This window comes from Dipodomys merriami, unplaced genomic scaffold, assembly GCF_024711535.1.
Source record: "Dipodomys merriami isolate MVZ:Mamm:240054 unplaced genomic scaffold, mDipMer1.0.p SCAF_27, whole genome shotgun sequence".
In the NCBI taxonomy this organism is placed as follows: domain Eukaryota; kingdom Metazoa; phylum Chordata; class Mammalia; order Rodentia; family Heteromyidae; genus Dipodomys; species Dipodomys merriami.
In genome coordinates, this window is record NW_027204159.1 from 19,541,852 (window position 1) to 19,555,650 (window position 13,799).

At 37.1% G+C, this 13,799-nt stretch overlaps 1 protein-coding gene across 1 annotated transcript in view; it reads right to left on the reverse strand.

Annotated features, from left to right (window-relative positions):
- The window catches only part of Adamts19 (ADAM metallopeptidase with thrombospondin type 1 motif 19), a 251,702-nt gene that overhangs the window by 144,744 nt on the left and 93,159 nt on the right, over positions 1-13,799 (reverse strand). Inside the window, exon 8 of the mRNA XM_070036428.1 lies at positions 3,547-3,652. Coding sequence (XP_069892529.1) covers positions 3,547-3,652 — 106 coding nt within the window. The remainder of the gene's footprint in view (positions 1-3,546; positions 3,653-13,799) is intronic.

Genomic DNA, 13,799 nt, shown 5'->3' on the forward strand with positions numbered 1-13,799 from the left:
TTCATCAAGTTGTGTATGATTTAAGTCCTCCTACTCACTTTTGATAAGAACTGTTCCTTTATCGTTAGGTTATGAGCAGAGTACAAGAATGTTCGCGAAAGAAAGAAGGTGGGTGCCTGACCAGATTGTGTTGTCTTCAAAGCCAGGGAGCTCTGGCCAGGTCTCAACATCTGAACATTGTATCCGTCTCTTTGCTTTTTTCCTGTTGAGCAGTGACGCCCGTGTTCACAGTGACCATGTGTGTGAGCGGGGCCCTCGGTTCACATGGCGTCCGCTGGCCGGGTCATGGGCCACTGGCACCGGTGCGGGCAAGGAGCCGCCTCAGAGCGCCCTGCCCCCCTCGTCTTCTCCGCGAGGAGTCCTGGGAAGTGAAAGCACTGCCCTCTATCCATGAACCCTAACCTCACATGCCTGCCGAGGAGCACAGGGCTCGCACAGGGCTCAATGCGCCTGAGGGGCAGGGCAGAGGAGACTCCGGGGAACCCCAGGCTCTTGGACTAGGCAGAGCTTGTGGGCCAGCCAGCTTCCCACAGCTAGTCAGGTCAACGGTAACTAAACAGATAGGCACACCAGAAAAAAGAATACACATTGCCTGCATGGAAGGACACAACGGAGGCTGCCAGGGGCAGGGCAGTGGAACCCCCGGCCCTCTGTGCACCTTTAGAGTGAATGAAGGCTCAAGGAGCTGCAGCACTAGGGAGTCAGCCCCACGGAGGGCCAGCCCCACCCAGGGTCAGCCCAGTCCAGATCAGCCCCACCCAGGGGGGTCAGCCCCACCCAGGGTCAGCCCCACCCACGGGAGTCAGCCCTGCCCAGGGTCCGCCCTACCCAGGGGGAGTCAGGACTGCCCAGGGGGAGTCAGGCCCTCTCAAAGGAGTCATCTGCTCACTTTGAGTTCTAAGTAAGGTTCAGACAGGCTGAGTGTAAGAATCTAGTTAAAGCCAGGATCCCACATCAACCCCCATATATGCCTCAACCTTGTATACATAAGCAGTGCAGAGCCCAACCTACAAACATAACAGATTCCTCCGACCTGAGAAATGAGGAACTCCACTCCCCACTGGTACTGACCTGGTATTGGGCCTGGTACTGACCGCAGCAGTGAAGCACAGTTTGCAATAAGAAACTGCCTACCAGATCATCAGGAGACTAAAGGTCCCTCAAGCAAATTGAAGAACTTATGTTTTTGTCTGCTTAGGTTTCTTTTCCTTGATATTCTGCTAAGTCCTAGATATTCAGTCTAAGGTGATTAGCAGGTCTCTTTCTTAGTGTGTGCATACTTAATTCTGACTATATTTTTGATTGCTCAAATTTCTATTTCTCCATTTATTAATTTATGTTTTTTTCTTAATTTTTTTAAAAATTTTAGGTCTTTTCTTCCTTTGGTATCTTTCCTTTTCATTAAACCTCTATGCTTATTTGCTTCTCCCTTTATTTTTATATCTCTTTCTATTTCTTTTAATTTCACTTTAACTTGTTTTCCTTTATTTATTCCTTTACTTATTCTTCCCTCTTTCTTCCTTTTCTTTAATCCATTGATCACTAATTGTCTGTGAGGTAGACTGAATTTGCTTCCATTTTGACTCTAATTGACTCATCTAGTTATCTTTTTTATTTGGTTTATCACTAACAAAAGACTTGCTCACTGGCTTCAGCTATATATATTTATATATATATATATATAATATATATTATATCTATACACATACATACATATATATTATCTCCTTTCTTGCACCCTAATCCTCAAAGAAAAGTGAAGAAATATTTATATAGAGGAATACTATATATGATTTAAAACCTCTGATTTAAAGTTTGTGCAATTGTAAGGCTCTGGGTTGTTTTTTGACTTTAAATTGGGTTCTGTTGTGGTATTAGATTTCCTTTTGTTTCCAAATGGGCAGCACAAATCATAAAACCACAAGAAAAATGGCCAAGTCAGGGAACCTCAACTCCTACACAAAATAACAAGGCAACAGAGACGTCAATGAAAGATCTAGAAGATGGTTCTCAACATGCTTTTAAAACACTGCTGAAAAATATGTTGAATAAAAAGACAGAAAGCTTGCCCAAGGGTAAGTTTAAGCTTATGATGAGACTGACCAATGATTATTAGAGGAATGCATGGAATCCACAAACAAATCTAAATGAATTCTGAGAAGCAAAGTAAGTCCAATGAAAAATAGTCACTCAGCTAAAGGATATGAGAGAAGACACAGAAAATCAAATCAAAATCTTTACTAGCCATGCATCAAACAAGAGCTGCCTATCTAAAATACACTTAGAACTCAAAAACTCACCCCCCCACCAAGAAAAAATATTCAAAGAAACAACAACCCCATTAACATGTGGGCTAAAAACTTAAAGAGAGACTTCTCAGAAGAAGAAATAAGAAAGGCCAATAGACCCGTGAAGAGATGTTCAACATTCCTGCCACAAAGTGAATACAAATTAAAACAACATTGAGAATGGCCATTATCAAGAAACCTAACCATAACAAATACTGGTGGGGATGTGACTGAAAAAGAATGCCCTACACTGTTAGTGGGAACATAAACTTGTTCAACCACTCTGGAAAGCAGTGTGGAGATTCCTCGAAAGATTAAACAGACATGACCGTAATCCCACTTTTGGGCATTTACCCAAATGACCACAAACAAGGTCACACTATAGCTACCAGCACAACCATGTTCACTGAAGTATTGCTTATCATAGTTAAGATATGGAATGAATCAAAACAGATTCCCCAAAGTAGATAAATGGATCAGGAATATATATACAAAATAGAATTCTACTCATGCATTAGAAAGAATGATATTGTACTGCTTTTAAGGAAATGGAAAAAACTTGGAAAAAATTATATTAAGCCAAGTAAGCCAGACCCAGAGAAATATAAATTGCCCGGTTTCCCTCATTTTTGGTAACTTGGATGTGTAACTATAAATCTACAAGTAAACACAATAGATGGCTAAAAAAAAGTAAATACATTGTGTCATGATAGATTATACAATTCACACACAATGACTGATACCAAAAAAGGATATTCCTGAGAGAGGATCACAAAGACTCAAGAGATATGTGCATTTGATTATATAAGATAACATTTAGCAAAATGGACTCCAGGAAATTGAAACAAAAGATTCTTTTCATTATTGCCGCTTTTGTTTTCTTTTCCTTTTGTGTTACTTTTTTCTCTATCTGTCTTGAGGAGGGGAATACAGAAATGGTGAGAGAAAAGGTTAACAATTACAGCCCTGATATTCTCTAGACATTATGTTGAAAATGAACTTACAGCAGTGATAGTCACTAGACACTAGGTTGAAAATGAACTACATAGTTTTTGGGTGGGGACTGGAGGGAAAAACAGAGAGAATAAGGGAAAGAGTGACATTTTCCAAAAAGAAATACACTTGTTAGAACTTTGAGAAGGCATTCGCAATTTAGATACTTTTTCTTGTTTGTCTCAATTTCAAAGATATACATGAAATTCAGTAATTCAAATTAAGAAGAAATATTCTATTTAAGATAGTGATGACTATTACTTACTTGTGACCCATCTCATGAGCAATTGTAAATGCAAGATTCAGGCCATTGTCTTCAGCAATAATACATTTCCGCTTTTCACTACATATTCCATTCAAGTAAGCTATACCTAAAAAAACACCAATATTAATTACCATAGGTCTCATGGAAATGAATGATACTTATACAAGGTATTAATAGTCAAAATGACAGTTTAGGTGTTTCCTTTCAAATATACCAATATTAAACTGTGAAATCTAGACTATATAACTATAATTTGAGAAGAAATGTATAAATAAATCAGTAAGCCAATAGTATAATTTTCAATTTCATAGTTTAGGTAAAATTGTTTTGAGTGTCATTCAAATCACAAAATGTATACTAAACAATATAGCATAATGTAACTCTACATTGTTATATAAGCTAAATAAGCCATCATTCCTTAGAAAATGTTATTAGTATTTAAATATTACATTAAACAAAGTCAAATATTCACAAAGTTCAATGGTAACATTTAAACATTAAATAAATATAATATTTTTGCATTCTTGGTAACCTAATTTCAGAGAGACATCAAAAATGAAAATAAATAATATAAAAGTTTTGATCAAGGGCTGGGAAGGTAGTTCAGTGGTAGAGTGCTTGCCTTGCATGCATGAGGCACTGGGTTCGATTCCTAAGCACTATGTAAGCAGAAAAAGCCAGAAGTGGTGCTGTGGCTCAAGTGGTAGAGCGCTAGCCTTGAGCTGAAGAACTGAGGGACAGCACCCAGGCCCAGAGTTCAGGCCCCACAACCAACAAAAAATAAATAAAATAAAAAAAGTTTTAACCATATTATTTGTATTTTGAGTTAATAAAATTATGAAATTGTCTTTCAATATAGTAGTTTGACTAATATCATTATGAAACTAGCTACCATATTTGAATACTTGAAAAGATTTCCACTGAGAATGACTTATTTTGCTATTAGATATGTATGTCTATAGAGCTCTAGATATATATGATAATAAAATATTCCTTAAGATGAAAATTCCCAGGAAGGTACTTTACTTTTGGATTATTTAAATAATTAAAATGAAATAATTTATGATTTTTAACATTTTATTAGCAAAATGTATTCTGTTAATAGGGAACTGAAATTTCCTTGAGAATTTGAAAAGAGAAGGAATTAACTAGTATGTTAATGATGGATGATTGGTTCCAATTTTCAGACAGAACTTCTAAACATTTTGCCACAATGAAAATTGTACATTACCATATTCAGCTTTAACCATCAGCTCATAAGGATTATATATCATACACAGATTGTCACACAAATTAGTAATTCCCAATTTAGGTACTTTAGTAAATTCATATTTCTTCTGCTGTATTTCTTAAGATATCATCTTTTCCTCACATAAAATTTGTTGCTTTCCTGGAGTTCTTAGCTTTCTACACATTTCTAGTCTCACACTGGCTAGGATTTCCAAACTAATTTTGAAATATATGGTGGTACTGGGATCTCATTTAATTCTAACTTTAAAATTAATAACTACAGATTCATAGGTGCATATGATATTTCTGTACAATTAAAGGCAGTTAGTTTCTGATATACTTTATGTGTAAGTGAAAAAGGAGGCAATATCATCTGGTGCATGTGTCAAAGGTGAATGGAAGTTGGACAGTGTTCACTTGAAAATAATGGAAAATAATAGAGTAAATATGGAAGTAGCTGACTAAGTACTAGGGAAATTCTTAAATAAGTCAGAAAACATGATAAGGAAGAACACATGTTTAGAATAGGGCTAATCTCAGCTGAGTGATAGCCAACCTGGTGACTGAAACAAGAGCAATTATTGGATTCAATTTGAGTAGATGTTTTGTGAATCAGGTGAGAAAATGAATCAAAGGGTAGGAGTTTTCAATAAAGTTAAGGGTGAGAGGGAATGAATGGAGTTCACAGCTCACAGGAAGATCAGAAAAAATGCCAGGGGGACTTTACAAATTGGAAAACAGACTACAGGGAGAATGGAAATCATAATGGATGATAAAAAAGCTTATCTTTTATTTTAAAAAAATATTGGTGATTTTTTATTTAATTTTTTTGTGAACATACTGTACAGAGGGGTTACAATTACATGAGCAGGATAATGCATACATTTCTTATCAAGCATTGCAGCCTCCTCCTTTGTTTACCCTTCACATCCCTTCCTAGCCTCCCCCCCCAATCCCCCGACCTGCCCCCCCACACCAATATTGTAAAGCTCGTTTTTGACATGACAACTTGTACTTCTCATTGTTGCAACAGGTCCACCTGTATCCTTAAACAACTGGTTTTTCCCCATCTCCTCCACAAGTTATACTGACATCAAATATAGTGAAAGCAGAGGTTATACTGTGGGGGAGGGACATACAAAGAAACAAAAAGATAATCTTATAAATGTGTTAGAAACGCATGAAAGAAAAAAACATTAAAATACATATCTAAGGGCTCATTTTCCTAACATCACATTATCTGACCTTTTCCGCTTGACTCATACATATACTAGAAATTGCAAATAAGGGAAACCATGGGACCTGTGTTTCTTTGGGCCTGGCTTACCTCACTTAATATAATTTTTTCCAAGTTTTTCCATTTCCTAACAAATGGGGCAATGTCATTCTTTCTGATGGAGGCATAGAATTCCATTGTGTATATCTACCACATTTTCTTGATCCATTCATCTACTGAGGGGCATCTGGGTTGGTTCCATATCTTAGCTATAGTAAATAATGCTGCAATAAACATAGTTGTGCTGGTAGCTTTAGTGTGGTCTTGTTTGTAAACATTTGGGTAAATGCCCAAAAGTGGGATTGCTGGGTTTTAGGGGATCTCTATGTGAAGTCTTTTGAGGAACCTCCATACTGCTTTCCAAAGTGGTTGAACAAGTTTACATTCCCACCAACAATGAAGTAAGGTTCCCTTCTGTCCACATCCCCTCCAGCATCTGTTGTTATTAGAGTTCTTTGAAATCCACACAAGTTCCATTACTCATTAGGTATTGTCATAAGAGTATAAAAGGGTACAGGCAGAGATAACTTAGTTTGAAGTTAAAGAACTAATTAGTACTGGTAAATGCATGATCATAATGAATTCAGGAAAGTGAAAAGGGTGGCAACATCCTCAGAAAATGTAGGGGGAAGCTGGGTGCAGTGGCTCATGCCTGTAATCCTAGCTGAGATCCGAGGTTCACAGTTTAAAGCCAGCCGGGGCAGGAAAGTCCATGAGATCCTAATCTCCAATTAACCACCAGAAAACCGGAAGTGGCTCTGTGGCACAAGAGATAGACCTTGAGTTGAAAAGCTCAGGGACAGTACCTAGGCCCATAGTTCAAGCCCCACAACTGACAGAAAAGAAAAAAAAATGTAGGGGAAAGTTAAAGCTGAAGAGCTGCAGTCACCAATGAACAGTTCATAGAAAAGTCTAGAAGAGATTGTGATTTAGAAACAGGACATGATATAGAAATGACACAGATAGTAATGTTGTACCTTTCTTGCTCCAACCCTGTACTTCAGAGGAGAGAAATAATGGTCAACCACTTTTGCAGGGTCCTAAGATTATAGAAAAGTACAAACCGCAGAAAACCAATGACTATTATGTAGCTATGAAAAACATGGCAAAATATTTTAAAATTTGTAATAGAGGCATTAATTACATAAACTATAAATGCATATGAAATAATATAAATGTTCAGAAGCAAAACTTACCTATTTCCAACCATGTATTTAAAAAATCTTATTACTACATACTTATAGAACAACATTACTGAATATATGGTAGTATTCAAATAAATAATTGTATTATGTGGTAATTGTATTATGTGGAAAGATTATGGGTGAATGATCTTCTTCTTTTACCATTTTCCAAACTCAAATGTTTAGAAATACTATTATAATGAGAAAATTAAAGACATAAGCACGGTAATCATATCTGTGAACTTTGATCAGTAATTAGTAAAACCTCTTATGGCATGGGGTGTGGTTTAAAAACCAAAGATGATCTTCTATTCTTATTTATCTTCTACCTAAATGTAATGTCAGAATTTTCAATTAAAACTGATAAAAGTGAATTTCTTTGTTGCTATATTTGGCAAATCAAGGAATTTTTCTTTGACTTAAAAGTTATAGAAAGTAGTTGTAACCATGATTAGCTTAAATGACTTGCATTACTCAGTTTAATCAACCATATATTTCAGTTCCTTTAAAGAATCCACATGTTTCTTATTATAGGGAAAAGGATTAGGAGGGGAAAGGATTCAACACAGCTGTTTTGATAGATGTAATAGAGACTCATTTCAAAGCATTCTTATTATAAAGAATCCCTGAAATATACAACAGTCTTATAATTTCTCATCTAAATTGAAGCAAGACATGCACCAGGAGTCAACAAACTTCAAGAAATAGAAAAAACTATCGTAGATTGTGATTACAATGTGCTTCAAGTGACCAGAGACTCCAGAAACCCCACAGGATACACGGTATATAAAGAACTTTTAGAAATACCAGAGTTCATAGCTAATCCAATGTACATACACTAACAGAAATAAGTCTGGCTCAAGAATTGTTGCTTTTATGACCAGTTAGAATGACTGAGTTCAATATTCAGTACTCCTGATAGAAAATTCTGCTGCAGTTGTAAGAATGTTTGTTTACCTTTGAGTTTTAGAGTTACTTGGCACCCATAGAGCAAAAATTGTAGTATATGCTATACAGTAAATCTGTATAACATTAAGCATCCCTAGAGGAGTGTGAGCCATGTAAAAATCACATTTTAGAATGTGATCATACTGATTTCTCACTGGAAAAAAAGAGGAAGAGGAAAAAAACAAAATAAAAATGACTAATTGAGAGAAAATCTTGTTGGTATCATTACGGGGGAGACTGCACGGTAAAAGGCAATGGGAGGTGGTTGTAGTAGGGAGTATTCCTGAACAAAGGAATGAGCATCAAGAAGGTAAAGGAGAACCGCATGAGGATAGGTATTTCTCATAGGGAAGATCTGTGAATCAACACTCTGTTTAGTACATTGTCAACAGAGGTACCCAAAAGGAAATACACAGGCAAAATTCCTTGGCCCCAAAAAACTAATAAAATGTAACGTAGTACAAACTTTAAATGAAATTTTAAATTTGATGACTAAAAATGCTTTTCATCCATTAATTAGAAAGAAGTTTGAAATGAAATAATGATAGTACCCATTTTGTGATTATACTGAAGCTGGGCTTTGAACATAATTTACAATAGTGCACCCTACTCGTTGGTTTATTAGCTGCTTGTTTAATAGAAAGACAAGATGATGACCTAAAAATATAATATAGTATTAGTACTCAAGTTAAGAGTTTGACATCACTAAAGTTATACCTATAGATTTAAAAATAGTCTTCTGGGGCCCTGCATTGTGAAGCATAGGTATAATTCCAACTATTATTCAAATAGGATCATCTTATTCAAATAGAATGATCCAGTCCAGGCCAACAGGGGAAAAGAATGCAAGATCCTATCTGAAAAATGACTAACGCAAAAAGGTTATGGACTATGTGGCTCAAATAGTAGAGTAACTGCCTAGCATACTCAATATGCCTACCTATCAACAAAAGAGAACTAAAGACCTCTCTTTGATGAAAATAGGTACAGAATGTCTCAATAAAATACTGGCTAACTGAAGGCAACAAGAAACCAAAAAAAATCATACTTCATAATCAAATGGGATTCACCCAAAGATGCAAAGCTTGTTCAATATATACAAATCAAAAAAAATGTAACACAAGACACCAAACCATTAACAGAAGTAAAAAAGGAATCACAGTCAGTTGTGGGGCCTGAACTCTGGGCCTGAGTGCTGTCCCTCAGTTCTTCAGCTCAAGGCTAGCACTCTACCACTTGAGCCATAGCACCACTTCTGGATTTTTCAGGAATTGAACCCAGGGCCTCATGCATGCAAGGCAAGCACTCTTCTATTCAGCCATCTTCCCAACCTCACAAGAACATCTTTTTTTTGCTGTTGTTGTTCCAGTCGTGAGGCCTGTACTCTGGGTCTGGGCGCTGTCCCTCAGCTCTTCGGCTTAATGCTAGTGCTCTACCACTTGAGCCACAGCACCACTTCCGGCTTTTTTTTTGCTTATGTGGTGCTGAGGAATCGAACCCAGGGCCTCAGGCAAAGCAAGCACTCTACCACTGAGCCACCTTCCCAGCCCCCCACAAGAACATCTTAATAAATGCAAAAAAGGCCATGATCCAACATCCTTTTATGATAAAAGTTATGGAGAAGCTAGGAACACACAGAAGATACTCCTCAATATAATACAGGCTGTTTATGACAAACCCACAGCCAACATCATACTTAATGATGAACATCTAAAACCATTTACCCTAAAATCAGGAAAAAGACAAGAATGTCCTATCTCCAATCCTCTTCAATATAGTACTCAAATTCCTTGCAAGACTCATAAGGAAAGGGAAAGGTGACATAATCCTGTATTTAAAGGAGCCTATAATCTCTTCCCAAAGTAACTAGACCTGAGTAAAAATCCTGACAAAGTGGCAAAATATGAAATCAATCCACAAAAGTTAGTAGCTTTTCTGTGTGCCAATAATTACATCAAGCCTGGAATCTGGAAAGAAACTTCATTTAGAATAACCTCAAAAAAAGAAACTTTCTAGGAATTAACCTAACCAAGGATGGGAAGGATCTCTAAAGTGAGAATTATTAAAATCTGAAGAAGAAAAATCAAAGGATACATAAGAAAGACCTTCCTGCACCTAAATTGGCACAATTAATACTGCAAAAATGGCAATATATCATACTTTGCTGAGAAAGAAAGCAATCTAAAAATTTGTAAGGAATCATAAAAGGCCCTGAATTACAAAAGCAAAAAATCCTAAGTAAAAAATGTAATGCTGGAGATATAACAATACAAAACTTCAAGTGCAGTTACAGTGTCACAGTAATAAAAACTGTTTGATACTGACACAAATACAGGTATAAGCACCAATGAAACAGAATAGAAGACACAGAAATACATCCAAAACTTACAGCCTTCTAATTGTCTATTAAGGAATTACAAACACAGGCTAGAAGACAGCCTCTTCAACAAATTGGGGCTGGAAAAACTGTGTACTCACATACAGAAAAATGAAAATGAATCTTTACCTATCACCTTTGATCTATTAACAATAGATCAAAGATATCAATGTAAGATCTGAAACCATGAAACGGTTGGAAGGAGCAGAACTATCATGAGGACTACTTGGCACAGTGTTTTTTTTTGCAAAAGGATTTCAAAGTGCAGCAAATCAAAGAAAGACTTGATAAAAGAGATGGCATAAAACCAAAAAGATTCTGTATGTCAGAGGATATAGCTAATAAGCTAGAAAGACAGCCTACAGATTGGGAGAAGATTTTTACCAGCTATCCATCAGAAATGCCCTAATATCCAAAATACATAGCTTAAAAATTAACTCTCAGAGAATTAACAACCCACTTAATAAATAGGTTAAGGAGCTAAATAGAGATGACTCAGAAGAAGGAGGGGGAAAAAAGGGAAACAGACACATGCAGAAATGCTCAAGTCTCGGCCATAAAGGAAAAGCAACAAAACTACTGAGATTCCACCTATTCCACTTAAAATAGTCATCATGAGAAATAAAAACAATAGTGATGTTTTCAGGGATATGGTTATAAGGAAATCCCAATAAGCTGTTGGTGGAGATATAAATTCATTCAACCACTCTGGAAAGCAGTATGGAGGTTCTTTAAAAATTAAACATAGAACTGCTTTATGATCCAGCAATGCCACTTTGAAGCATTTATCAAAAAAATTAAAAACTAGGAAACAGTAAAGCCTCCAGAATGTAGTATATATATACACAATGGAGTTTTTCTTATCCATTAAAAAGAAATGGCGAGGGGGGACCAAGATGGCGATAGGGCAGTAGTGAAATGCCACAGCTCTCCCCAACCAAAAAGAGAGTTCGAGTTCCAAGGCTTAATCTCCCCAAGAGACCGACAACAACAAAAAGACAAACACTCAGAGAAAAACAGGAGGTGGAAAATAACAAAAAAGAAAGGGAGGAAAAGAAGAATTTCAGAACAGAGAAGAGCGAAGACCCCTCCCCCAACCTTTACTGGCCGTGCGGCAAGGCAACGGGGCCTGCCGGAGCCCCAGAGACACAGGGGGCCGCCTGCAGATCACCCACACAGAAACTGCCTGAGGTACCGGTTTGCAGACCAGCTGATCCCCACAAACAGAGAAACCTACCAGCTGGCAGTCTCCAGGAAGATCCAACCCCCACCCCTCACTCTCCACCCAAGCAGAGAGGCTCCATCCCGCCAGCAGCACGACAAAGGGAGCTGTCTGCAGATCACATCACTAAACTAACAGGACTAACAGGACTTAAGAAACAAAGAACTCCCACTCAACTGGTCGAACCACTACTAAATATCCCCATGCTGCTGATCACATATATGGTGTATAACATGTGAACACCATTATATGTTATAGACTGTGATAGACAATTTGCTCCAGGAAAGTTAGAATGAACTTGTGACTTTAAATGAGCATCATTATTCCACAATACTGTGAAATTCGGGAAATTATGTAATCACTTAATCACAATCAAAAAAAAAAAAAAAAGAACCTCGGGGAAGGTAGGGAGGGAAGGGATGGTAGGGGGAAAGCAATGGAGGAGGTAACAATGTTCAATAGGAAGTGTACTCATAACCTCACTCATGTAACTGTAACCCTCTGTACAGTATTTTTACAATGAAAAAAAAAGAAAAAGAAAATTGGTCGCACATGTTAACAGCACCAAAAAAAAAAAAAAAATGGCATTGCCTCATTTGAGAAAACATGGAAGGGCCTGAAAAAAAATATGTTAAACATTTTTGGAAGATGGCGGAGGAGAAGCTGGAATCTGAACAAGCTCTCGCATAGAAAGCAGTTTTAGAGTTCCAGTGAACAGTCCTAAGCCAGAGAATCACACAAAGGGTGCCATCACAGGACAGAGAGTTAGACAAGAGAGGGGAAGCCAAGGCAAAAAGACAATCGACTTCAACAATTCATCCAAAATATCATACACCATGATCAACCAGGATTCATTTCAGGATGCAAAGCTGGTTCAATATACGCAAATCAATTAATATTATTCATCACATCAACAGGAGCAAGAATAAGAACCACATGGGTATCTCAATAGATGCAGAAAAAGCATTCGACAAGATCCAACACCCCTTTATGATGAAGGTTTTGGAAAAATTAGGAATCCATGGAACATTCTTCAATACTTATTGTATATGACAAACCTACAGCCAGCATTACACTCAATGGTGAAATACTAAAGCCATTTCCTCTTAACTCAGGAACAAGACAAGGATGCCCACTCTCTCCACTTCTCTTCAATCTAGTATTAGAATGCCTAGCTACAGCAATAAGACAAGATGCAGACATAAAGGGGATCCAAATAGGGAAAGAAGAAATAAAACTCTCCCTCTTTGCAGATGACATGATCTTGTATTTAAAGAATCCCATAGACTCCACTCCCAAATTACTCAAGCTGATTCAAAACTTTGGCAAAGTAGCAGGTTATAAAATTAACCCCCCAAAATCAATGCCTTTTCTGTATGCCAACAATGAGAAAAGTGTGGCTGAAATTAGGAAAGCAACTCCATTTGTAATAGCCCCACAAAAAATAAAATACCTAGGAATTAACTTAACTAAAGAAGTGAAGGTTCTCTATGATGAAAACTTTAAAATCTTAAAAAAGGAAATCAACACAGAACTTAAAAAATGGCAAAAACTCCAATGCTCCTGGATTGGAAAGATAACATCGTGAAAATGGCAATTCTTCCCAAGGCTATCTACAAATTCAACGCAATACCTATCAAAATTCCACCCTCATTCTTCAAGGAAATAGAAGAGGCAATCCAAAAATTCATATGGAAAAATAAAAGACCCCGAATAGCAAAAACGCTCCTCAATGGAAAGAACACTGCTGGAGGAATATCAATACCAAACTTCAAACTCTACTATAAAGCCATAGTAATCAAAACAGCTTGGTATTGGCATAAGAACAGACCTCAGGACCAATGGAATAGAATTGAAAACCCACAAATGAACCTACAGACCTATAGCCATCTAATCTTCGATAAGGGAGCTAAAACAATAGAATGAAAGAAAGACAACCTCTTCAGTAAATGGTGCTGGCAAAATTGGTTAACTATATGTAGAAAACTTAAGCTAGATCCTTATATATCACCCTGC